Below are 27,585 nucleotides of genomic sequence, written 5' to 3'. Positions count from 1 at the left end.
CAAACCTTCACTGGAGCCAGTATTTGAACAAAGCATAATTAAACTCCCAAATTCTGGTAATTAAACGAGGCTGTTTTCTTTGATTACCATTAAGTGGTGTAACCCTGAAATGACACCAGTTTGCGGTGAGTGTTAGTGCGTGGGAGGAATTGTAGTTTCCGAAAACTACAGGATTTCTCGTCATCAGCTGGGAGCATTTTCTATCTCAAACAATCAAAATGTTTGTGTGGTCTTGATTAAATAAGCAAAATGACATTTGGAAGTGATTAATGTCGCTCAAGAGTGATTGCATAATGTCAACAACTGAGCATGAATTGTAGGGTCACCATCGCTACACTTCCCCTGTGTCCAAAACACAGCCTTTTAATTCCCAATCATCCCTGTCATTAAAGTGCTATTCACATGACAGCAAATTAACTGGAGTCCCTTTCTTAATTTTAGCATGGTTGTAAAATGCAGCAATATTTGACAAGATTTTGCAACAGAAATTTGAAAGTAGATTTTTGTTTTCTTTGCCACAAGTATATTTTGTAAAATTTCACAACCATGCTACTGTTGTTACAATTTAGCAAGGGACCCTTGCTAAATTTGTCTCATGTGAAAGGCAGGCCTGTATGCTTTGTTTTTGAAAGGGCAAGGGCACCAAGGCATTTTCTCTTTGGCAAAGGGCACCCTATGAGGAAATTGTAAATTTCTACTAGAGCATTTCAAGGGCAACCAAGGCAAATGGCAAGGGGCAACGAAGGCAATCGCCTCCGTTGCCTCCGTGAAGTATCAGGTCTGGAAGGGGGTTTTAGTTGTCTCTTGAAAGACTTCTACAGGATATTAACTTTTCAACTGTCAAATCTTCCCTTCTTGTTTATACTGCCTTCTTATCTTTATTACATTTTATGACTTCCAATGTGATTTTAAAGATAAGGCACTTCAATTAATCCACAAAATAAACCAATAAAATGCCACTCAAAGTTTACCATTCAGAACACCTGAAGTGCCATACAAAACAAGGTACCCCTATAATGTAATAATACATGTGCCTTCAGTCGGTATTAATGACAATGCTATCCAAGAGAAGACTCTTTTAAGTTTACTTGGCTGGGTTTCTTTCTCACTGTTTTTCAGTCACATAAAATGAAAGATACCAAAACAGAAAATAGTGAATACTTTCAGTATAGTATGACAATTCTGCAAATACACTTTGGGAAGATATTTGTCTTTGCCCAAAAAAGATAAAAATCATTCTCACCCAATCACAAAACTTCAATCTCAAAAACTTTTTTTAAAACAACTGTTTCAGTCATGTCAACAACAAAGAGTTGGGTACATTGTGTACCTAACCAAGGCCTTACAAACCACATATGTTTCGGAAAACCAAAACAAAATGTCCACGTTTCAGCCCTCCCAAATGACTTGACCCTTTGACCCCTACGTTTATGACATCAGAACTTTGCGGGTGAAAACCACAGGTTCTGAAAAACCTTGATGTGTAATTCTGGCATCATGAAAAGTCATTGGAAGTGGGAAGAAAAGAAGGTCTAAATTTTCAGTTACTACGGGGGCTAAATTGTTATGTGTGTGGTATTTCGATAGAAGTTTGACACTGAGGAAGAATGACGACAGTGCTGCTTCTGGAAAAGAACTTAAGCAATTTTTCTGGCTACTATTGGCGTTTGCCCCATTTTGGATGGCCAAGAGTACAGTAGCCTCAGCTTCTTTAAGGACATTACCCTTTATTAATATTAAGGAAACAAAAAAGTTATTCCTGTTGCCACATACGGTTTTGTGTTTTTTATTCTTATTTGGAACTGCCAAAGATCTTTTGATAGTTATCAACTAAGAAAGATACAGTGAACGATAAAAATCGCTTGTGAATGTTTCAACTACATGTAACTACCACACTTCTACTCAATGAGAAAACAGCAAAAACAAAAATGTCAGAGTATTTTCATCAAGAACTCTAAATCCATCCACATTTGCGAGGTCACATCGCATCGGGTACCAAAGTCTGCATTTATGGCCAATTCACCGATTTCTTATTCAGGGCATTTAAATAATTTCACTCTCTGGATGCTTACTTCCAATTACCTTCTTTACACCATGGAGAATTTTGAATAGAACTTCCACAATTTTTTTTCCGGGAGGTCGTTTACCAAAGTATGACCCTACCCTCAAAGGTAAATCTGACCCAACCTAGCTAAACACGCCAGGAACCTACACACTGTCTGCAACATGTGTCTGTAACAGTTCCTCTTAGTACAGTGTACACACCTGTGTCATTCGGATGGATCCAAGCAAATGATTTGTGTGATATAAATCACACTGTACATATTTTCTCAGGTGTTTTGACATGCCGGATATCCTAGTATCAAACAAGGGCTGCCAGTCATAAAGTTGGATATAAAAAGTCATGTAGCTAACAGTAACAACAGATTTTTGAAATTACCAAAGTAGTTTGAAATCTTGCGTCTGAACTTTGAGAATAAACCCACAGTTAAACTGTAAGTCTAGAATTTGGAAACAAGATTCAGTTTAGAATGTGAACATTTCTTCGGTCGGAATTTGAGAGGAATGAAGTTTAATGGGTGACAACTATGTATCAGTCATCATCTCTTCTTGGAAGAATTGGTGGTTCTAACAATTTTTAAGAAGGATCAAAGATTGGATTAGTGTTATCACTGTGACTTCTCAGTTATGTCTGGTTATTAAAATAATAGTAATAATAATAGTTGATGTTTATAAAGCGCTTTATACACCCGAAGGGCGTCTCAAGTCGCTGAAACATACAGTATTTCCTGCAAGGTATGTGGGACTAGGTTTTTAAATGATGAGATCTATTCCTTTTATATAGCACCATGTTGGTTTACAAGGTGCTGTGGCGCAATATGCAGCCAATCCAGCCGGGAACAACACCAGGGCGAACCCCTTCTCTTTTTGATAAGTGCACTGGGTTCTTTTACGTGCGTTACATAACACACGGTACCAACTTCTTAACGTCCCATCCAAAGGACGAAGCAATGGTTAAGTGTCTTGCTTAAGGACACAGGTGTCACGGCTGGGGATTCGAACCCACACTCTGCTGATCAAAAACACTAGAGTTTGAATTCGTTGCTCTTAACCTCTCGGTCACGACACTTCCACAAATAATAAATAAATAGCCATATTTCTGTAGTACCACTGCAGATATCTTTGACTGATCAGCAGAACCATTTGGCAAGGTGTTTCAGCTGGCCTGCGCGAGGGTTCCACTGGCATTCGACCAGCGGACCACCGTTAAGGTCGCTCTGTCAAGTCATCAACCGTGTAACCCGTGTTATCAGTTCTCAGTTATCTTATCTCTGCTTCTTGGAATCGCCATTTCCTCCAAATCCAAGTTAAGATAATCGCATTTTTATCTCCCCTGAACTTATTTCCTCTAACCACCTCATGCCTTTACCTTCTACATCGTGCATGCTTCAAATCATACCACTCAGAATTTGAATAAACCAAATTACTGAGAAAACTGCAAAATCCACACCATGGCCAGCATATAAATAACAAATAAACCTTACTTTCCCCTGGAAGTGGAAAGAGAACAGCCAACTGCAATAATGCCTCAGGCATTCCATTCCCAGGGGAGAAAAGATAAGACCTGAATATTATCAAACAAACAGACCCAGTGTTGAAACTCTCTCAAGGTCATGATCAAGTTGTGGGTGGGGTGCATTGCACTGTCTTGATTCTTACACTAAAGGAAGACATTCATTGCTGTTATATTAGGACAAACAAACAAATCCCTTGTTGTCAAAACTCAGGATAGTTTTTTTCTCTGTGAAAGAGTTTAGAGGAAGTTTATTTTATGTCAGAGATCTGTAAATGTATTTATGATTAGAAAGAAATGAGATGTTGTTAAAAACAAGTTTGTTGATGTTTTGATTTCGCTTCCCAGCAGTAAACAAAACCACAGGCAATCATGATATGTACATGTGCATGATGCTGGTTTGTGTGAAATAACAATTCAATTTTTGGGGGTTGAATAAAGAAAAAGTGACAAAAACTGGGTTTGAATTCTGAGCTTAACAGATTAACTTGCCAGCGCTCTACCAACTGAGCTTTCTACCTAGCCATATTGTTAACAGGTTTACATTCACAAATGCAGGCAAGTTTACTGCACTCAATTTTATTTAAGCTATAAACACAGTAGTTGATACGATTTTTATGACTACTGTGTTCTTGAGCGTGGTCATACCTCAGCAAAATATCCGCAGCTAAAATGTAAACCACTTTCACTTTCTTATCTTAAAAGATAATCACAGTTTAAAACGCTCTCAAGATCCTGGTCTGTGAAATCCTTAGCCTATGATTGATGAGATAGCTTTATTCTTCTGAACATAATATTGTGTCTCATTAACTCACTAATAAATCATCGCCAGCTCAAAACAACAATGGAAATGATATGAACTTACATGTAGGTACAAGTTGCCAAAGTCCATAAGGGCAAAGAGTGGAATTTGTAGTATTTTAAAATACTGACAAAAAAAGCCATAAATTTTAGGGCATTGGGGCAAGAGAAGGAAGCCTCAAGTGGTTTTTATACTGAGGATAACATTTCAGTTTAAAACATGTTGGAATGCACTCTTTCCTCCTGAAAGAAAAGAGCATCGCGAGACCAGCATTTAAAAAGAAGACATTTTATATGTTTAAATTTTTAAATTGATACTGTTGCCAATTTGCTTTACCCCTGATCTACGTGTACCTCGGCATCCATGTTGTATTAGTTCATGTATACCCCAAGGAATAGCCACCCCTGCTATGGGATAGGGGCAAGCGTCAAAACCCTGGTATTCTTGAAACGAAAATTGTGACTCAAATCACGTGGAATAGGGATCTGTGGAATAGCTATGTGAGGAGATGGTATTGGATAGTGCAAGATTAACCATGGGGTAAAACAAAATGGGGGGGGGGGGGGGGCTCCCCAGGGCTGTATTCCACTCGGGTTAAGAGATACATTGTAAAAAGAGCTAAAGGTGCAGTGTGAAAATGGCTTTCGAAATTGGGGCTTGTTTCATTAAACATTTTAAAGGCGGTGGACACTATTGGTAATTACTAAAAATAACTATTAGCATAAAACCTTATTTGGTAACGAGTAATGGGGAGAGGTTGATAGCATAAAACATTGTGAGAAGCGGCTCCCTCTGAAGTAAAGTTGTTTTCGAGAAAGAAGTAATTTTCAACGAATTTGATTTCGAAACCTCAGATTTAGAATTTGAGGTCTCGAAATCAAGCATCTGAAAGCACACAACTTTGTGTGACAAGGGTGTTTTTTCTTTCATTATTAGCTCGCAGCTTCAAAGACCAATTGAGTTCAAATTTTCACAGGTTTGTTATTTTATGCATATGTTGAGAATGAGATACACCGAGCTAGAAGACTGGTCTTTGACAATTACCAATAGTGTCCAGTGTCTTTTAGTGTTTACTGGCCGCATACCAGTGAAGTCACAGGTATCTTCCTCCCTCTAAACACACATTCTCATAAAAGACGCAAGCTGCACTTACTGTTGAGCCTATCTATGATGTTTAGAACCAAGTTAATGTCCCATACACTTGTTTACGATTTCCACCAGGATCACTCAAGAAAAGAGTGTCTACAAAGTGCTTGGTGGGCCACTCTGGCACCCCGGAAAGCCTTGCCCTAAGGCCCCCTCCCCCCTTTCATCTAAGAGAGAGTAACCCATCCCATAAACTCAAGAGCTTGCTGATGCTTCAAAACACTTGACATATTTCACAAACTATAAACAAGATATCTGGCCCTGAGAAAATTGGGTCTGAAATTTGTGGGAAGTTCCTGCGAAAGTTTTTGAAAACAAATGTTAGCTCCTTCAGATAAATTTCTCCAAGACATTTTCTTTAGATGAGCCATGAAGCTCTTTATTATAGTTCCATGGTTGAGCCTATTGATGTTTAGAACCAAGTTAATGTCCCATACTCTTGTTTACGATCTTGACCAGGATCGTTTCAGAAAAGAGTGTCTACAAAGTGATTTTCCCCCTCTAAAGAGTTTTTCAGAAAGTTAAAAGATTACGATTGATTTTCTATCATTTAAGTTGATCAAAAATGTCTGCCAATGCTGCCATGTTTTTTATAAACAACCACCAGTTTCTTGTTTTCTGCACAATTTGAAGCAACAATAAACATTGCATGGCGACTTACCAAACATCTTAAAGGGTATAAAAATTTAACCCAACCTCCGTGCAAGTCAGTTCAAATGTCTTCGCATTTTGAATCTTCCGGTTTGACAGGCAAGTATTGACTTTAACGATGAGGAATGGATCAGTTTGGACCTTGTGTGATCTTTCCTTTTAAATTTTATACCATCGACTGATTCTATTGATGTATCCATGCCATTGGGTTAATAGTTTAACTCAGGTTGGGTTTGGACTTTATCCAACACAAATAACTACGCCAAGTGTACAAGTCTGCGGAACAAAAAGTCACTTGCACTTAATTCTCTGCTTCCTTGTTGAATTTGCAATGTTTTTAAAACATTACGCTCACGTTGCCTCAATTTGAAGGTCTTATTACAGAAGTTGCCAGAGTCCTGACTTAAAGACAGTGGACACTATTGGTAATTGTCAAGGACCAGTCTTCTCACTTGGAGTTTCTCAAAATATACACAAAATAACAAACCTGTGAAAATTTGAGCTCAATCGGTCGTCGAAATTGCGAGATATAATGAAAGAAAAAAAGCACCCTTGTCACACAAAGTTGTGTGCTTTCAGATGCTTGATTTCGAGACCTCAAATTCTAAAGATGAGGTCTCGAAATCAAATTCGTAGAAAATTTACTTCTTTCTCAAAAATTGTGTTACCTCAGAGGGAGCTGTTTCTCACAACGTTTTATACTATCAACAGCTCCCCATTCCTGGTTACCATATAAGGTTTTATGCTAACAGTAATTTTGAGTAATTACCAATAGTGTCCACTGCCTTTAAGTTAAAACAATTCTTTAGGCCACCCTGAGAAATGTCAATAACGTTCTCTCAATCCAATAGAGACAGCTGTACTGAACTCTAAGATTTATGACAAATACATTGATTGAATTATTTGAATGTATTAATCAGTTACAATGGCAACAGGTGTTTTAGTTTATGTGTTCTTATTTATTTTTGTTTTTGTTTCGGTTCATGTGAGTTATTTGACGTTTTTATTAAATTTGATCCAGTTGACCCAGTGTCTGGGGTTGGATTAAAGGACAGACAATAAAGAAAAAAAATTGGGGAATTCTCACTCTAAATAAGAAGTAGGTTGAAATATTGATAAATGTGTTGTACTGACTTTTGGAATTGCTTTAATGGAAGGAAAACATCTTAAAAAAAAAAAGGACTTCCCAGTTGAAAAGTTTAAGCCCTCAAGTTCAGCTAGTTTGTTTGGATTCTAATCTTTCATATGTAAGCAATGTTTCGCTTCTCAATTATAACTGTTGAATGTTTTTCTGTTTTTGTTTTGTCATTATTTACATGCGTTTTGAGATGAAGAAAAAACTCTGAGGTTTCTAATTATGACATTTGAGAATGAATTTTTTTAAATTCACATTCGGTGGTTGATGTGTATTATTTTGTCATACATTTTATGTTTTAAAAGTTTCTCAGAAGTGAATGCAAAGTTTGCTTTATTTGTGGGCTGAACCAGGAAAAATGTATTCAAGCAAGTCTTGAACTTGCGACCTCCAGGTTGACATGCCGGTGTTCCATGGAATTCGGTCCGCCGATAATTTGGTCCCCAAATGGGAAAATTCACATGGGCTGAGGAGAATGATTCTAAGGAGGGCGCTATCAGATGAAGTTTGTACACAGTTTACCATCTGGGGGGACTGAATCTCTGGAGGACAGAATCTCCTTCCACACCGGGGTTCTACCAACTGAGCTATCTATCCCTATTAGCGCATTGCCATTGGATCCACAATTGCGAGATCGGGATCCCGCAACAAGATTAGTTGCAGGCTTGAAATCGCAGTTAGTTCCCACTTGAGTATGATCGGGCATTGATCCCCCCTTTTCGGAACGAAAGTGGGTTCAAAAGACCACTGTTTCGCTGCGGGGTCTGATCGCCCTTTGCGTTCCCACTAGACTTTTGATCGCCCATTAATCCACAAGGGCAATCAGATTCAGCTTTAATCCTACTCCCGAGGAGGATCAAAATTGCACGGTCAGATCCTGATCGCCCTGGCGTTCCCACTGGAGCTTATTTCTCTTTAATCGCCCTTTGATCGCCCTTTCCGGGTCTTGATCGCCCTTTTCTCGAATTGGGAGATCAATGCGGGGTCCAGTGGGAACGGGGTCTATGTTGCCAAATTGATTTTGTTACAATCATTACTGATTTTATCTCTCTTTCTTACAGACATTGGTCCAGCTACCATCACAACAGATCCAGACAAGTTTGTTAAAAGACTTCAAGACATCTATGTCAGCGGAGGTGGAGATTGTCCTGAAGCCAGTATAGGAGCAATCTTACAAGCTCTTAATATTAGTTTACCAGGATCTTTCATCTATGTCTTTACTGACGCCAGATCCAAGGATTATCATCTCGTCAACCAAGTCTTGAAGTTGATTCAAGAGAAGGAGAGTCAGGTACGGTCAATGACCTTTGACATTAAACAGGAAACTATCGGTGACCTTTGACATTGAAGAGGAAACCAATCTGGGTCATCCTAATAGAATTGACACGATTTGTTTTAGGCAGTAACATAAAATATTCAATACACAACTCATTGTCTTTGAATATAGGCCAGATAAGGGGCTTCATTGTCTGTGTTGTAATATTCATTATTTGTTAATCAGAAAGCAATCAACATGAAAAATTACAGTTACCGCCCCATCAAATCAGGATGTTCCTATATTATTGATCAACTAAGTCTGTCTGTTACATAGTAAATGCTTTCAAGTGCTAATATTATGCAAAATGTCAACTTTTTTAACCAGCTCATAACAAACTTATGTCTCGGTTGTGCTCATTACATCCCTTTCCTTCGAATATAAACTAAGTAGACATTGGGAATACATCAATAGTCAAAACTATTCTATTTCTAGCAACATATATGCTTTGTATTTAAAATGGCTACATGAGGAAAATTTCATTGATTGGTCGAGTTTTTTCCATCACGCTTTGTCTATGTGTCACTTGGCAAACCAACACATATGTAAGCCATACTACGTCATGATCCGAGAGTGTGGCACGCACAGGAAGTTAGAAACTGGACAATAGGAAACAGTCTCCTTCTGAACTCGGCAGACATTTCGAACTCTACATCGGAAAAGAAGATGTCAGGGTTTAGATTTGGGCCTTTTTTTCATGCAGTCGGAATTGACATTGCCGAACTTACATGTCTTTGGTTATCAGTCCAATTGCTACTAAATGTGATTTGTTATTGCCTAGTTGCCTGTTGGTTTCAGCTCTTGTACTTCATAGAAATAAATTGCTTGTTAAAATTCATAAAAGGGAAATTGTTTAAAAGCTGGTAAAATTCCTATAAACAAAATTCTACAGAAGTCATTAAAATATTGTATTGATGTTTTTGTTTTTTTTCCCCTTCCTTCACCACCTGTTGCCCCTTTCTTCCTTTTACTTCTCACCTATTCTCACTCATTTCCCCCTCTCTTGCCCATTTCCTTTCTATCCTCTTCCTTCTCACCCACTTACCACTCTCAACCCCTTTCTCGTCCATTGCCTTTTTTTTATTCTACCCTTTCTTATCCATTCTCACCCCATTCCTTCTCATCCACTCTTGCACCATTTTCCCTCTTACCAATTCCACAAACTCTCACCCCTCGCTTATTTCTCACCCCTTCTCTCATCTCTTGCCCCCTTTTCTTTCTGCCCCCTTCCCTGTCACCCACTCTCACCCTTCTCTACTATATTGCCGCTTTCACTTCCTTCTCCTTATCACAAACTCTAACTCTCACCCCCTTCTCTCTTCCCTTGCCCCCTTTTCCGTCAACCCACTTCACCTTCTCACCCCCTTCCTCCTCACCACTCTCAACCTCTTCCTGTACCCCTTTCCACATTTTCTTCTCCCTCTTCTTGCCCGCTCTCACCCGAACCCTTCTCATCAACTCTTGCACCATTTCCCCTCTTACATATTCTTTTTCACAAACTCTAACCCCTCGCGTATTTCTTGCCCCTTTGCATTCTCACACCTTCTCTTATCTCTTGCCCACTTTTCCGTCGACTCTCTTCCTCGTCAACCCTCTTCCTTTCTACCCACTTCTTTCTCACCCCTTCCTCCTCCCTTCTTCCCTTCTACCCTGTCCCTACAGGTGGTATTTGTCATGACAGGTGATTGTGGGAACCACTCCCACCCTGGCTTCAAGGCGTATGAACAGATCGCTGCTACTAGCTCAGGACAGGTTTTCCTTCTCAACAAATCAGACGTAGATGAGGTACTTACAAACAAATAAAATCATACATCGTTTTGGGTATAGGCCATTTATCATGGTGCGCTACTTTGATTTCCTCCAATTCAAATCAATATAATCAAACTGAGGCCGGAAGGAAAAATAGTCTGGTTCCTTTTTGTACAATGAACATCAGCATCCATTACTGTTATTGGATCATGATCAAGATGGTGACAGTATGATAATGGTTTATTGTGCTCCTCACTTTGAGGGTTGTCCACTCAAATATCACTGAGAGTAATGTTCAAACATTTCTTGAAATTTACTTCTTGTGAGGTTAATAGTTATCAAGGATTAGGGTTCGCTCGGCCCCAGCGGCCAGTCTATCCAGGACTGCTGGGATGGGCTAATCAGCTTGCACAGATTCTTGTCCAGGAAGTACGTCATGCGTGCAGTGTGAGTGTGATGCATGCTGGGACTGCGCATTATTAAACTAATGAGCGTGCATGATACGTTTGCCCATCCCAGCACCTTTGGTTAAAGCAAGGCGCTGGGGACGAGTGAAGGATTAGGGAACTTTCAGGGGATACTAGGTGGCAGCAAACATACCTAGGTAATCCATTGTCCTTACAAATTTGCCATGCTCAGCACTACATGAACAATGGAAAGTTCCCTGTTAAATCTGCTGCCGCCTAGGGTTCCAAAGTATTTCAATTGCTTCAAAAGACTTTAAGCTTAAAGGAACACGTTGCCTTGGATTGGACAAGTTGGTTTATGAAAAGCGTTTGTAACCATTTTTTAAATAAAATGCATATGGTTGGAAAGATGTTTTAAAAGTGGAATACAATGATCCACACAAATTTGCCTTGAAATTGCGTGGTTTTCCTTTTACTGTGAGAACTAACACGGTCGGCCATTTATGGGAGTCAAAAATTTGACTCCCATAACAAACGGTTACAAACGCTTTTCAAAGACCAACTCGACCGATCCAAGGCAACGTGTTCCTTTTAAATGACTTCACTAAACAACTGCCTACAATTAACTAATCAATGACTTATACAATGAAAGTGAAGCCCCTTTTTGATTTATAGACATATAGACTACTTAGCAAAATTGCCAACAACTTTTTTCACGTATGTAAGCTGTAAAATGAGGTGAGCGCTGGTGTAGATTCTAGACCAGCATGCATCGCAATTTACTGCCAACTCGCGCGTAAAAACGATATACGAGAAGTCCATGAACCTTTTCCTCAACTCTAGGTTTCACCTTGGCATCAAGATGGGACCTAGTTATATCTGAAATCTCAAATCCAATATCCGCTTTATCGCCCAGATAACTGGACAGAATTGGCTCATTTCCTTTGTTGCTATACTCCTCAGGAAAATACTGGTAAACAATTGTTAAGTAGACTGTGTTAGGCTGACATCTGACTTCCTGTGTTATACCGTGGGGTGATACACATTTGTATTAACTGCATTGTCGTTGAAGGGGTTAACTTAAATAAAGTGTCTGATATCCGCTTAACTGACCATTAAGCCGTAGTAGGTGTGTCTGTTTATTCGTAGATTTGTTAGAATTGTGAAGAAATGATTGGTGTACCCCCCTTTTAAAAGAGAAAACACTTTGTGTAAAAAGTTTTGCTTTCAATTCAAAGGATCGTTATAAAATTTATGTAAAAGATCTTTTTCTTGACATATTAAATGACATTCAATTTATTGCTGTTTTGTTTTTTGTTTTTTTTGTAAAGTGCATTGATATTTCTTTCAGTTCTAAACTGCACTATGTATAAGAATCAGCTATTATCATATTATTATTAATTTAAAGTTTGATTTTTAATTTTTTAGTAACACTATTGCCATGAATTTGATGTAAACTTCAATAAAACTCCCCTTTTATCAACTTCATAACATTTTCCAAGTTGGCATAGTGACTTTATCTTACAATACAGTAAGAACATGATCAAATTGAAAACAATTTGAATGCGTAACTAATCAATTTAATATTTTGTTTAATTAATGAAGTTTCTAAATTTCCAACAACATAATGCCTTTTGGATTTCTTTAATGCTTTTTTCTCCATGCCTTTTTCTCCATGCCTTTTGCTTAGTGGTGTATTGCAACACATCCTTATTGACTTTTGGGCAACCTCGGTGGTCTAGTTGGTTAGACACTGCTCTAGAATTGCAAGGGTCGTGGGCTCAAATCCCATCCAAGTAATATGCCTATGTTTTTTTTTCACAGAACTCGGGAAAGTTCTGAGTAAACAGTGGTAATGCATATCAGTGTAGGGGTAAATACAAAATTAATATTCTTTATCCCGATGCAAATTTAACATCTATTTAACTGTGACTTTCTTGTCGACAGGTTCTCAGATTTGTGGAGATTTCTTTGCAATCTCGTAAAGTCAACCTGATCAGTACCAACCATCGCAGTTCAGCAAATACAACATTCACGTTACCAATCGACTCCAATCTAACTCAATTCACGCTGTCAGTAAGCGGCTTAAATCCATACATAGAACTCAGAGACCCATCAGGTAAGAAAACAATTTTCTTCTATAATCTTCTTTCATCTTTATCTAATACAAATTGGTTTGTCTATTGGTGGTCCCTCTGCTGACACTTCCAAGTTGATTCTTAAATGCAGTGAACACTATTGGTAAATACTTCTTTCTCCAAAACTACATTACTTCAGAGGGAGCTGTTTCTCACAATGTTTATACTATCAATCTTTCCCCATTACTCGTAACCAAGAAAAGTTTTATGCTAATAATTATTTTGAGTAATTTTACTCAGTGTGTCTATTGGTGGTCCCTGTGCTGCCACTTCCAAGTTGATTTTTAAAGGCAGTGGAAATTATTGGTAATTACTTCTTTCTCCAAAACTACATTACTTCAGAGGGAGCCGTTTCTCACAATGTTTATACTATCAACCTCTCCCCATTACTCGTAACCAAGAAAGGTTTTATGCTAATAATTATTTTGGTAATTACCAATACTGTTCACTGCCTTTAAACAGCTATTTCTATGTTCTCATTGGAACCTAAGCTCTATCATTCTTTGTTTTGGCATTTTAAGACAGTCTTTCAAGAGAGTTCTTTATCTTTATCTGACAGGAAGATTGGTTAAAGTTGGTGATCCTGGCGTAGAGAAACAACTGGACTTGGATAACGTTCATATAATAAGTGTTAATGAACCGGTGGACGGGTTATGGTACCTGAAAGCCGGTAGTAGTAACGTCCATACGGTGCGGGTTACCGGTTTGAGTCAGATGGACTTCAGCTATGGCTTCTCAAGGGAACCAACTCAGAATATTAATATGACATCACATCGAGCCATCTTAGGTAAGGAGAACTGAAGATTAGTTCTAGAACTGAATATTGGTTCTAGAACTGAAGATGGTTCTAGAACTGATGATTGGGTCTGAAGATGGTTCTAGAACTGATGATTGGTTCTAGAACTGAAGATGGTTCTAGAACTAATGATTGGTTCTTGAACTGAAGATGGTTCTAGAACTGAAGATTGGTTCCAGAACTTTAGGTGGACATCTCTAATGAATTGTGGTTCTGAAAAGAACAAACTTCAATCCACCAATTCAAATCTCACTGCATTTTGTAATGTTTATACACGTTACATATAAGAAATGTCTCCTCTAAAGTGTTAATGCAACTTCCACTTTTTAACAATTCTTTATATCTGCTTCAAAAATCCCCTGCTTTAAAGGTCAGGAATAGTTTGACAAATGCCTTCAAGAAAAATATTGATTCAAGCAGTCATGTGATAAACAAGTCTACCTGAGTGTGGATGTTTTTTTCCCTCTTAAACGTTTCCTGTTTTTGTAACATTCTAGTAGTTCCGCTGATGTTATCGTACCAATTAGGGTCTGTCTTGTTTGAACAGTGTCTGTGTGTTTACTTTGCTGCATGAATGTTTTTTTTTACAAGTGAAGCGTCATTCTTTGACCTAGCTTTGTGAACTCATCTGGGCAAAATCCTTGAAGATGGCGTAAAGTAATGAAAAAACAGTCACGTTCCGGGCTTTTGAAGAATGCATTTTGCATCCATGCAGATTTTCATCCAATGGAGTTGGATGAAAGAATCTTGTCATTGAATGTTGATCAATTTCACAACAAATAGCAGATGCAGAGAGTGTATTGATCTTTCAGCACACCATGCAATTGTTCTCTTTTCAAGATTTGGTTGGTCCAAAAATACCTGGTAGATGTTTCCTCAAAGTTTGAGAATCTGTTGATGTTGAACAGAGCACTCTAGTACATTTAGAACAAACCAACTGGCTCTTCTATAGTAGTAAACCTGCTGGTACAACCATGTATCTAGAACTCTGTTTGGAGGCGGTTGGCTCTTATAAGAGCAAATCTGGTGGTGTATAATCTGGGGTGGATTTCACAAAACTAGTCCTAACTTAGGACTAGTCCTAGGCAATGCTAAGAGATAGGACTCGTCCTAAGTTAGGACCAGTAACTCATCCTACATGTAACTTAGGACCAGTCCTATCTCTTAGCATTGCCTAGGACTAATCCTAAGTTAGGACTAACTTTGTCAATCAATAGAACGCGCTATCCTTGCGTTGTGATTGTAATTCAATCAATAGAACGCGCTATCCTTGCGTTGTGATTGTTAGGCCTATCGTTCTCGTTGTAGCTGCAGTAGGTTAAAGTTTTTTTTTCTTGTCTGAAGATAATTTGATGGTGCTCCTTTAATGATGTAGCAGTAGCAGTTGAGGCATTATTTATAACTGTAGGAAAATTTTAAAGACGGAAGCTAATGGTAGAGTTTTCTCCATCTTAGGTCTTACCTACAACATCTTGATACAAAGTCTTATATTTTTCGCCATCTTAGGTCTTGTCTACAACATCTTGATCGAGGGAAAGAACTTTGATTATCCGGGCGTGATGCGTCGTCTAGATTTCCTCGATCTTGAGGGTAATGTGATTAGTACGTACAGACTGGAGCAAGAAGATCCTAATAGATTCGTCTACACCGTCTCAGACATTGTCCCACCTATAGGATCTTATTACATAAGAGTAAGCGGTGTGGATAAATACGGCTATGAGTTCCAGCGTATTACACCTACAACAATTGAGTCTTTAACACCAGGTAAGGTAGTGCCATTAGGGGCTCGTTTCAGGCAAACCTTTTTATTTTATTTTGTCATTGTGTATTTTGGAAATAACAAAGTTGTCATTTCAGAGAAGCTTTTTGAATAGTTAAAGGCAGTGGACACTATTGGTAATACATGTGTAACTCATAATAATTATAAGCTTAAAACCTTATTTGGTGACGAGTAATGGGGAGAGGTTGATAGTATAAAACATTGTGAGAAACGGCTGCCTCTGAAGTGACAAAGTTTTCGAGAACAAAGTAATTTTCCACGAATTTGATTGTGAGACCTCAGATTTAGAATTTGAGGTCTCGAAATCAAGCATCTGAAAGCACACAACTTTGTGTGACAAGGTGTTTTTTTCTTTCATTATTATCTCGCAACCTTGACAACCGATTGAGCTCAAATTTTCACAGGTTTATTGTTTGATGCATATGTTGAGATATACCATGTGAGAAGACTGATCTTTGACAATTACCAATATAGTCCAGTGTCTTTAAGCCTAGTTCATACTTCCTGCGAATGCAAATGCGATACAAATGTTGACGTCACAAATTTGCAGCAGTTGAACTGTGCTCAACTTTAGCGAATATTCGCAGCAAACAGAGTTGTAATGTCAAATTCACGTGAAATTCGCTACACATTTGCAGGAAGTATGAACTGGGCTTTACTCTATGTCTGCAGCTGGCATAGAGGGCGTGCCCAGCAGACACAGATGACAGCTTGTTTTATTTCTACATGGGTTGAACCATAGAGCAAGGGTCGAACCAAAAACAAAAAGCAGACAATAACTGCTGCCCCCCTAGAGTTTGTCGCTCAATCATCCAGAAACTAACTCCAACTCTTTGGCCGACTGTCATAACACGCACAACAAAGTACCGTCAAGTTTATGTTTTTGGTTGTAAAGTTTCAGGGTCAGAATCTCTTATGTATAGGAAGACGAACCTGTCAAATCAGGAAACCCAACAGATTGGATTCAGCATTGGGAATAGAAATAATTCCTCTTCTAATTGGTTTCTAGTATCTCCTGGGTCCACAAGTATTTATCAATCCCTAAAGCAATGTGGGATGTAGACAATTGGAAAAAGGAATCTCGGCAATTCCCAATAGTTCAGAAATAATGAACGAGCATTTTATAGTCTGGAATTCGTCTGTCAATCTATCAATGAATAGCAGAAAGCTTCCTTTTAACGCTGGGTGATGAGATATAGCATTTTCCATTCTATTTGGATTATAAGAAATGAGGGAAGCGAAGTTGGCTTGGAGATAGACGCCAAGCTGGCCGTTTCATCACTTGCTGAGGTCAGTGATCTAGCATTTAAGAAATGTGAAGGGTGGGGAAGGTTGCGGGTTAGATTCCCTTAAGAGGTGCCTGCCAAGATTTGAAGTTAAGTGTCAGTTGTACATCTGTTGGGCAAAAGAAACTTTTTGGTTTTTTGTTATTGTTACAACAGTTTTATCATTTAAGAAGGAAATGAGATCAAAGTTTTACAAATTATGCATCACTTTTGCCTCCTCTTATTTGATGATTAATTTTTTTCTTTAATAGTTCCACTTTGGTTTAAAGACACTGGATACTATTGGTAATTGTCTCACTTGGTGTATGTATCTCAACATACATATATGCATACTATACATGTAACAAACCTGTGAAAATTTGGGCTCAGTTGGTCGTCAAAGTTGCTAGATAATTATGAAAGAAAAAACACCCCTTTTCACAACAAAGTTGAATGCTTTCAGATGCTTGATTTCGAGAACTCAAATTTCTTGAAACCAAATTCGTTGAAAATTACTTCTTTCTTGAAAGCTACGTCTTTCTAGAGGGAGCTGTTTCTCACAATGTTGTTACCAAGTAAGGTTTTATGCCAATAATTATTTTGAGTTATTACCAATAGTGTCCACTGCCTTTTAGCGAGTAACTGACAAGAATAAAAGTTTTCATATCGTTAGTTTTATTCTTTTATCTTCAGGTCAAAGTCATTTTTAATTGTTAAGATGATTCATTTCCTTTCTTCAAGGTAACAAAGATCTTCATGTCTGTATTTGTTCTGATTTGTTTAGATCCTCCAAAGGTAACCATGGTACCGTGGACGCCTGGTTACTATGGCGACACATCAGTCATCACTTGTAAAGTCGACAGTATGATACCATTTTCTGTCTTCTGGACCAGAGATGGGAGAGTCATTGGTGAGACTCACCAGTTTAGGTGAGTAGCGTCTTGAAGCGGAAATGCAAAATTAGAGTTTGGGCAACAGGGCACAACTTCACAAAGTGCCAAAGATGGTCCTTGTGAAGATAATAAAAGTGTACATTAATGCGTCATGTCTGTCATAAATGGCACTCCTGGTGCTAAATTGTCAAATGTGGTGGAGATTTTTAAAAGAATTATTTGATGAGATGAATGAAGCAACCATAATACAACACCTTGAAAGGGAATCAAAGTGAGGTGGCGCATATTGCGGTCAGACCATGCCAGAAACACAGGCAAGCCCAGCTTCTCTTTACAATTAATGCTCTAGGTTCTTTGACGTGCATTACACAACACACGCAACCTTTGGCTTTACGTCCCATCCAAAGGACAAAGCAACTAAGTGTCTTGCAAAAGGACATATTAGCGTTTCTGCTGTGACATGAAGGTAAACTCTGACCCCGAAGACACCAGAACCTGAATCTAGAGCAGTCGGCTTGGCCAAGACAATTTTCACTCTCCAATCAAAGTATTCACCGACTTTTTATCTTTTAGTGAGTCTGCTGATGCTACATTTAAAATTCACGACTCTGTGACGGCAAATGAAGGATTTTACGGCTGTAATGCGACTAACTCAGAAGGATCCAGGAGAGCAGAGACCTACCTTGATATTACAGGTAGGTGCTGAGATTGTCTTCATGTTCATTCCTAAACAACTTACAAAGTGGTGGTCCGCTAAGATTACAGACTTCTGAAGATAGAGAACTTTGGTTGAAATGTGAAATGTACACTGAACCCCATGCAGTAAGCAACTCTTTGGATGCATCAATAGATCAGTGCAGACAATGACCATGATATTGCTATCAATGATATAACAAAACATTTGCTTGCTAAAATGGCGCCCATTTGTATTTCATGTTCCATTAATAGATGGAGCTCCAGTGCCCCAGTGCTCTGTAATGTTTAGTGATACCATTTAGAAAACTTAGAATGAGGGGGCTGGTTGTTGGTTAGGAGGGGCCGGAAAGGTAGGGCCTGGAGGGTAGGTGATGGAAGGTAGGGGGATGGTTCAGAGGTAACTCTGTTAAAGGCAGTGGACACTATTTGTAATAACTCTAAATAATTTGTAGCATAAAATCTATTCAAGTAACGAGTAATGGGGAGAGGCTGATAGTACATGTATAAAACAGTGTGAGAAACGGCTCTCTCTGAAGTAACGTAGTTTTCGAGAAAGAAGTAATTTTCCACAAAATTGATTTCGTGACCTCGGATTTAGAATTTGAGGTCTTGAGGTCAAGCATCTGAAAGCACACAACTTCGTAAGACAAGGGTGTTTTTTTCTTTCATTATTATCTCACAACTTCAATGACCGATTAAGCTCAAATTTTCAAAGGTTTGTTATAAACCATGTGAGAAGACTGGTCTTTGACAACTACCAATAGTGTCCAATGTCTTTAAAAAAGAACCCTACTTTACTGTTTAACTGGCGATATCAGACTGATTTTCAAGTCAGCCCCTTGAAGATTTGTAAGCTAAATCACTTGACATTGAACTGGGGATTTCAGAACCAAAGCTACTTAGCATCATCTTGTAACCAGACAAGACAAAGCTGCCATAACCTAGACAGCATGCACCTGTTAGCCTTCTCATTCGGGTTCATCTTGACAAATTGCCATGGGCCAATAATCATTGCCCTGTTTCCTCCAATCAGACCTAGTTGGATAACTGGACCAGAGTAAGGGTCAGAGAGTCTGCTCAAACTCTCTGGGGTGTCTGCATCATTTGTCATCTTGTTCTCTTTGCTCCAAGGGTCGGCAATAAGAAACTTGTCTTATCAGTCAGACCATGGAGCTAATGTAGTATCATACTGCAAGCACTTCAAGTTGCTATTAAGCACAACAGTTTCACTAACCAGAAGCACAACAGTTTCACTAACCAGAAGCTATAAACAGAAATTTAGAGTGTATGCTAACCCATGCCACATACCTTTTGACTTATAACAAACATTGGCAAAGTGATATGTTCTTGTCAGCAGATGTTTATACCATGGAGCTAGTATCATACTAGTATCAAAAATGTTACCCTGATTATCAATATTGGAATTTCTGAAGCTGGTTTTATTTTAAGTTGATGACCCAAGGAAGGGAATTTTTTGTTATAATTCTTAATGAAACAGACGGAATTTCAATTATTTACACTATACTCCCTTGATTATGTACTTGCAGAGGCCCCGCCCATTCTTGGCAAGCCAAAGAACGTGACAGTGGTACCCGGTACCAACGCCATTCTATCCTGTACAGTCATCTTCAGTGCTGTAGAATACAACATGACGTGGGACCGGCCAAACTCCTTTGTATCCCTCGCGATCCATAACCGTGTTTCTCAACTTCAGAATGGTTCACTTCTGATTAAAAACATCAATCTTGCCGACTCTGGACTCTATAGATGTATCGCAGCCAATGAAGGAGGTCCATCTCATGAAAACGTCTTCTTGTTTGTACAAGGTAAGAGCAATTTAACGTTCCTAGATTTCCATGGTAACTTGAATATTACAACTAAGTGAGGTTTGCTGAGACGCCATGTAATAAATTTCATATGAGATTAACGGTTCCGAGAAGAACGAGTCGTTTAACAACTCAATTAACTCAAGAACACAACAACTCAAATGGTGGTTAAAGGCAGTGGACACTATAAAATAAAACCTTAATTGGTAACGAGTAATGGGGAGCTGTTGGTAGTATAAAACATTGTGAGAAACGGCTCCATCTGAAGTAAAGTAGTCATCGAGAAAGAAGTAATTTTCCACGAATTTGATTTCTTTTTTTTCTTTTGTTATTATCTCGCAACTTCGACGACCAATTGAGCTCAAAATTTCACAGGTTTGTTATTTTATGCATATGTTGAGACACACCAAGTGAGAAGACTGGTCTGTGACAATTACCAATAGTGTCCAGTGTCTTTAAACTACTGTTTTTTTTTCTCAGAACCACCACAACTCTTACAAAATTTATTACATGTTGCCCCAGCAAACCTCACTTGATGGCATCTTCACCATGCAAATTTCAAATCCTACTTAAATTTTTTTCAACAAATGTTTGCTACACCTTTCTGTTGGAATCGCTCTTTCACTTTACATTTCTCGAAATATTTGTTTCAGAGAAACCTGTTGCCAGAATCAGCGGTGGTAACGTGACATTCACCAGTGGTGATAACTTCACAATGACCTGCACGGCCAGCGGGTTTCCCATCCCAAGAATCAACTGGCTGAAAGATGGACTTGAGCTCCCGACCATACCTGGTTTGATCATCGGCCCTGAGGGACAGCTAAACTTCATCAATGCCAGCCCCGATGTCCAAGGAAACTACTCTTGTGTTGTCTCAAATAGCGCTGGCATCTCAGGGATGCTGTCCTCTGTGTCCTACATAGGTAAGATGAATCCAAATGTTCTCTTTAGTAAGAGGAGGCGGATGGGTTGGTGAGGTGGGATCTTTCCGCGCCTTGCACCTCTGGGACCCTAGTTCGAAACCCGCTGGGGGCAGTACATGGATTGGGTTTTCAGTCCCTACCTGATGGCTTGGGCATTCCCAGGAGTAATTATCTTGGGTTTTTCTTCCACATCTAAACCTGAAACTTCCTTCCATGTCTTCTTTCCATGGAGTTCTTGGCCAGTATAGTGATAAAGTTTGTTTATCCGAGAGTTGAGGATTGAGGTCACTTGTTGGTAAGGGCTATCATCAAATGAACTGAGGGTAGGGAAGCATACATATTTGCTTCAAAAGGAGAGTTTTATATGCAAGGTGGCAACAAAACTATATGGTAGTTTGCGGTTTGCGCACCTTTCAGATAATAATGGGTTTAGTGAGCAGTGTTAAAGCCTGCTGTCACAGGCAAAGTATGCACAAAGACCATTTTTCAACTAGTGGCCTATATTAACTGGTACTCGTGTTTAAAATTAATTCATTTGATGATAGCACTTTAATGAATTACCTGTTAGTTTAAGAAATAGTCAGAATCTATTCAGTTTTCAACGTAATCTTAAGTCATACCTTATTCAAAATTGACTTTCTTTTTTTCCCTGTAATCTTGTCTTAATTTTCATTCTCACTTGAGTGTAGGACCTAACCAATGGAATGTTGTGTGTCTTTGTTGTCCCGGTCTTTGTTAGTCTTGTGCTTTGTCTGCTCTGTCTGTTTTAATTCTATTATATTTGATCTTTTCTTTGTACATGTATGGGCACTCCCTAACACAAGCTATGCTTACTTGGTTGTTGCCCCCAATTTCCTGCATTTTTGTGTATCACTTTGTAAACATTGTATTTATATTGATTGAGGAATTGGAAATAAATGTTGTTTTGTTTTGTTTTTAACTAAAAAATATGTCGAGCAATTTTTAGCCTCTAGTAGAGAATTGGTCCTTAGCACTCCAAGATCAGTTTAGGGCAGGATCCTGACGATGGTAACTCTAAACTAAACCTCTTTACATGTATCTATCAATCTTACAGAGAAGCCAGTCATCGCCATGACCACTCATATGAAGCTTGCCGCGCCCGGTGCCGCCTCGACGTTCCTTCACTGTCCATCAACTGGTATCCCGCCTCCCAAGACCACATGGTACAAAGATGGCCATGATCTCAGTGCCATGAATTTCATCACGATCCACGCCAACGGATCGCTGGAGATTTCCTCGGTGCAGGCGATTGATCGAGGGGATTATATCTGTGTGGTGACTAACGATGCAGGGAGTGATTCAGATACAGTGAATCTAGAAGTTGGAGGTATACATTTACGTAGCATGTGACTGTTTTGTTTAGATCTAAGGCCGTGAATCCGTGGCCAGGTGGCCGGGAAACCCATTGTGTGTTAAGCCTAGTGTTTTGTGCCTAGTGAAACCAGGCAAAGCTCTTACTTCCATACATCTGTATTACGGAAACTCTTTAACTAATGATAACTCCTGAATGACGCTTTAGGGAGTGGTTGATATTTGTGCAACTCACTCACATTGTAGATGAACACATAACAACTTGGCCTTAGGTGCAGTGCTAATAGAAACAGTTCGGCAAGCGCGGAACGATTGCCCAAAACTGTTATTTGTTTCGGCTTCAACCGTTTTGGAATCTGAAAGCAACCATTTCACACCTTGTTCCATCACCCATCTAAAGATGCATTCTCAGACAAAAGAACTGAAACTTAACTTTGGTTTGAGCTATCAAGGGGGTGTCAGCTGGACTGGAGATCAATGCTTAGCTGTCGCTAATTTGTTTCGTTACTAATCCTAAATGATCCTCCTAACCGTTTGGCAAATGCTGAGGAACCGTTTCTACCTCGAACCGTTGGGCAACCATCTGAAGGTTGCCGAATTGTTTCTGTTTTGATTGCGCGCCTTACCTCTCCGGCAGCCGATTTCACAAAACGCTAGGATTAATCCTAACTCGAGTTAGGACGAGTAACCCGTCCTAACTTAGGATGGGTTCAATGTGTCCTACGTATTTGGATACGGAACTGAACCCGTCCTAAGTCCTAAGTTAGGAAGAGTTTGGTGAAATCAACGGCTGTCCTTCATTTATTTTGTATTTTTGGGTCATACATATTTCCTTAAAGTCAGTAGACACTTTCGGTAAACAATAATTGTCCAAGGCTCACACTTGGTGTTTCACAACTTATATATAAAATCACAAACCTGTGAAAATTTAGGCTCAATCGGTCATCGGAGTCGGGAGAAAATAACAGGAAAACCCACCCTTGTTTCCCCACGTTTCGCCGTGTCATGACATGTGTTTAAAATAAATCCGTAATTCTCGCTATCGAGAATTGATATTGTTTTAATGTTTTCTCAAAAAGTAAAGCATTTCATGGAATAATATTTCAAGAGAAGTCTTTTACCATTACCTTCTGTAAACCCTGTAAGTTATTTGTAAATCTGTGAACTTTTATTTATTTTTTTCTGTTCCAAAAGTGTATAATGGCTTTAAGTGTAACCATAATCATGGTATTGTTTTTACAGCTCGCCCGACTATCTTGACCATCCCAGTGGACATTGGGGTACAATACGGCCACAACGTGACCATGACATGTCTAGCTCGAGGCACACCACAACCAGAGATTACCTGGAGACGTATCGGAGGTGACTCTATCGCCAGTAACCCCAGGATCTCGACTAACTACAACGGAAACCTTCTCATCAGAGGTAGATAAAAAGTTTCGGTTGTTAAATGAAAATGTTTATTATTGTTTACAAATATGAAGGAAAAAAATTCACAGATGTTGACAACATAGGGAGACCGCCAACTTTAGGGTTAGATATCTTAGATGGTAGAGCGCTCGCATGTTAATTGGAAGGTCGCATGTTCAAGTCGCACTCAGTAAATTTGTCTTTGTGCAACCCAAACTTATTTTAAAATTTACCTGGTCAGTTTCCTTTGTGGTTTATTACATGATTAGTTTATCACAAAATATGTTCTTCATAGCACATGATTTATCAGGATTTTTCCTGAATTCAGGTTTTTGTTTTCATCACCCTAGAGACTTAAAATGTTCTTGAAAGAAGTAAAGCAGTCATCAAATGGAGAAAGAAATGAAAAGATTGTGTATTTTTTCTTTGTTGTTGTAGATATCGTGATTGATGATGCGGGAACCTACGTCTGCGTTGCTGTAAACAAGCACGGTAGGGATGAAGTATCCGCTCAGATTCGTATAACTGGACTCGGTAAGTTGAAGAACTCCCAAATACACAGATTTTTTTTCCAGATAACTTCTCATTGACATCGTCGTCTGTCATGGGATTGTTTGATTTTGCAATGTCATGTCAAAACGATTACTTTTTCAAGAGGAGACTAAACAGGTCTTTATAACTTTTGTAGGACAAAAAACACAATGTCCACAGATTTACACTAAACTTACACAGTTTGAAGATAATGATATCAGAAAGCTTCCCTGAAAACATTACGTGCTGAGGTGCTGTAGTTTTTGGGAAATGAGTAAAACAATGTCATGAAAATATTTTTCGTCTCATGAGACGAAAATTATTTTAATCATTTACAAACGTATTTTCATTACATTTTTTGACTCATTTCTCAAAAACTACAGCACCTCAGTAAGTAATATTTGAAGGGAAGGTTTCCACTATCATTATCTCCAAACCCTGTAAGTTTAATGTAAATCAATGGACATTTTGAAAAAGTACCCAAATCCTTTAATTGCGATGTCCTATCGAAATGATCAGCAATTTGCACGTCATCTTGGTTTTGGGAAAATAGCTTGTTTTTTTTAAAGTCATTTTGAAATTAAGTTATAACCTCCCTTGAAAGTGTCTCGAGGGTGCATGGCATTTTCTTTAGGGGTATGAAGAATTTGAGGAGGTAGGACATGACCCAAACAAGATAATAAAAATTGACAGTGTAATAAAAGTGAATGATTAATGGTAATATTGTACCTTGTTGATATAGATTTTGTGTGGTCTAGAGGAATGTTTAGGGTTTGTTACTCTCTGGTGCTAATGTAAGATCCTTGTCCCAAATGTTGATAATCAAATCTGAAATGTGTTCTTTACAAAAAAGCTTTTAAAGTAACCATAAATTCACAAGACATTGTTTCATTTCTTTGTTTCTTGTATTTACCTCTTTTTTTTGTTTAGGATAATCAAGTACTTTGTTGATTTTGAGCCACTCTGGTATAAAAAAAACATAGATGTTCTCTGAAATTTATTTTTGAACTGAGACTTGTTTTGTGACAAACTGCAGGTACATCTTCGTTTTGCAGAAAGGGTCAAAATACTCAAATGATAATAATAAAAAGCATTTATATAGCGCCAAAATTCGCCTAAAAAGATGCTCATGGCGCTTCACAGATAGAAAGGAAGTAGCCAATAAACAATTTGTGTTGACAAGTTGTTGGCAGACGTCTGTCGCGGATGACAATGTCAAGTTTGGATGCATCCTTCAATGACATCTTCCTCTCCTCATCTTGTCAGTTTGTTGATGATCATGTCTCATCCGATCATACAGCATAAAACTCCAGTTGGAGCGGTGGCTAGCCAACTGAGACCAAGACCTGGTGGGATGTTAAAAAAATACACGTTAAAAAACATTTTCATTTTGAAACTTTCTTAAAACGAAGTCAAACTTTGAAATTGCATTGATAAAGTGCATGTTATATTTTGGATATCAAATAACAAACCACAAGGGGTTGTGATATATTTGATGATATAAATATTTAGTATTTCAAATAGGTCAACTATCTCCTCCAATTTCATCCCCTCAGTCCGTCCAGATATAGCAGATAGTCCAGACGTCTCCGCCAATATAGGCACTACAGTCTTGCTACCCTGTAACGCCATCATCGGTAACCCAGCTCCTAAGATCTACTGGTATAAAGATGGTCAACCCGTCCGGCAAGGCAGTCACTTCCGAGTCCTAGACGGCGGCACCTTGAGGATCGTCCCTCTGCTGCTCGATGACGCTGGAACCTACCGATGTGTCGCTAGTAATGTGGCGGGCAATGACACGCTTTATACTAGAGTTACAGTTGATGGTAAGATATTTATCTGATCAACAGACTACTCCGAAATTAGTTCACCCTAACATCCATGAGCTTTTTTGAGATATGGCGGACACAATGCTACGACACTTTAAAGTTTGGATAAATTTGTCTGTACACACCCAAACCATCACCCACATCCTATAGTGTCCACCATACCTAAAAAAAGGCTAATTGAACTCCAAAAGAGGCCAACATTTTGGCGTATCAAAAGTCCAAATACAGCTTGCCGTCAAGTAACATAGAGGCAATTTACAAGCAACCAGTTCCAGGCAATCTTCCAGAAGAGAATCCATTCACATTTGAATTATCACATACTTTTTGGGGGATCATGAGACATTGTTTGAAAAGTTACTTATGGGCTACCAAAGTGGTCTTGCAGCACGCACTGCAGTTTGTTGCCTCCAAGTTGCCTGTAGAAGTTTTCTGTAAAAGTTGCCCTTAAACTGAAGAAGTCAAATTGGAACTTGAATTTGTTCTGATAAACACACGACAAAATGGAATTACTATCCATTAAGGATAATAAATCAAGTCAAATAAATTTTCAAAAGACCTGTGAAATCTCAAGACTGGTTTCTGATTTCACTATTGTTTATCTATCCCTCCCCCGCATATCTGCCCCCAGCTATCAAAAGAGTTAAAGAGCTTGTTCATACATGTAGTCAACCATAAGAACTGTTTAAACGTTACGAAGTTGTTTAATTGGGGTGTTGGGGGTGTTTGTTTGTTTGTTTTTTAAGTTGCAGAATTAGAAGAGTTCCTGTAGACAATTCAGGAGACTTGACTCACTTCAATAAAAATTTTTTTTTAAATTTGACAGAATATTTTTCCAAATTATCTTGAGATTTTCTTTACGTTTTATTTGTATTCGTATGTATTTTTAAGCACAAGTGCCAAGGTAATTTTTATTGTAATTTCTATCTTATACTTGTATATAAAAAGAAATAGGTTGTTGGTTCGAATCCCACTCTAGTCAATTCTTTGTTCAACCCCAAAAATCAAAATCTAATTAATTCTATTCTAATCTAACCTTGTTCCTGATCCAGTGCCACCCGTTATCGATGAAACCAACTCCAGTTACTCTGTCATCTACCGTGACTCCGTGTCTCTCTACTGTCCGGCTACCGGTCATCCTCGTCCGACGATCAACTGGTTCAAGAACGGTTCCCCGATCTCCCCCAATGAGCTGAACCAATACGTGACAGACCAAGGAACACTGGTCATCCGATTCGCTACAGAGGATGATGCCGGAACGTATACATGTATGGTGTCTAACAAAGCAGGCACTGATGAAATTGAGATATCTCTTTATGTCCTTGGTAAGTTACACTCATGAACAATAATAACAGGATTTTTTAAGCGCCATCAAATCTAGAACACGGCA

General features: G+C 38.7%; 1 protein-coding gene across 3 annotated transcripts in view; it reads left to right on the top strand.

Moving 5' to 3' along the window:
- The window catches only part of LOC139948546 (hemicentin-1-like), a 99,459-nt gene that overhangs the window by 19,100 nt on the left and 52,774 nt on the right, over positions 1-27,585 (top strand). For all 3 annotated transcript variants that reach the window (XM_071946732.1, XM_071946733.1, XM_071946731.1), the window contains exons 2-15: positions 8,370-8,599; positions 10,286-10,408; positions 12,727-12,898; positions 13,477-13,704; positions 15,220-15,477; positions 17,543-17,687; positions 18,225-18,346; positions 19,895-20,173; positions 20,827-21,096; positions 22,172-22,444; positions 23,671-23,853; positions 24,277-24,372; positions 25,926-26,195; positions 27,248-27,520. In XM_071946732.1, the coding sequence (XP_071802833.1) occupies positions 8,370-8,599; positions 10,286-10,408; positions 12,727-12,898; positions 13,477-13,704; positions 15,220-15,477; positions 17,543-17,687; positions 18,225-18,346; positions 19,895-20,173; positions 20,827-21,096; positions 22,172-22,444; positions 23,671-23,853; positions 24,277-24,372; positions 25,926-26,195; positions 27,248-27,520 (2,922 nt within the window). The remainder of the gene's footprint in view (positions 1-8,369; positions 8,600-10,285; positions 10,409-12,726; positions 12,899-13,476; positions 13,705-15,219; positions 15,478-17,542; positions 17,688-18,224; positions 18,347-19,894; positions 20,174-20,826; positions 21,097-22,171; positions 22,445-23,670; positions 23,854-24,276; positions 24,373-25,925; positions 26,196-27,247; positions 27,521-27,585) is intronic.

The sequence above is a fragment of the Asterias amurensis genome, chromosome 15 (assembly GCF_032118995.1).
Source record: "Asterias amurensis chromosome 15, ASM3211899v1".
Taxonomy (NCBI): domain Eukaryota; kingdom Metazoa; phylum Echinodermata; class Asteroidea; order Forcipulatida; family Asteriidae; genus Asterias; species Asterias amurensis.
This window is presented reverse-complemented; position numbering and strand designations above follow the sequence as displayed.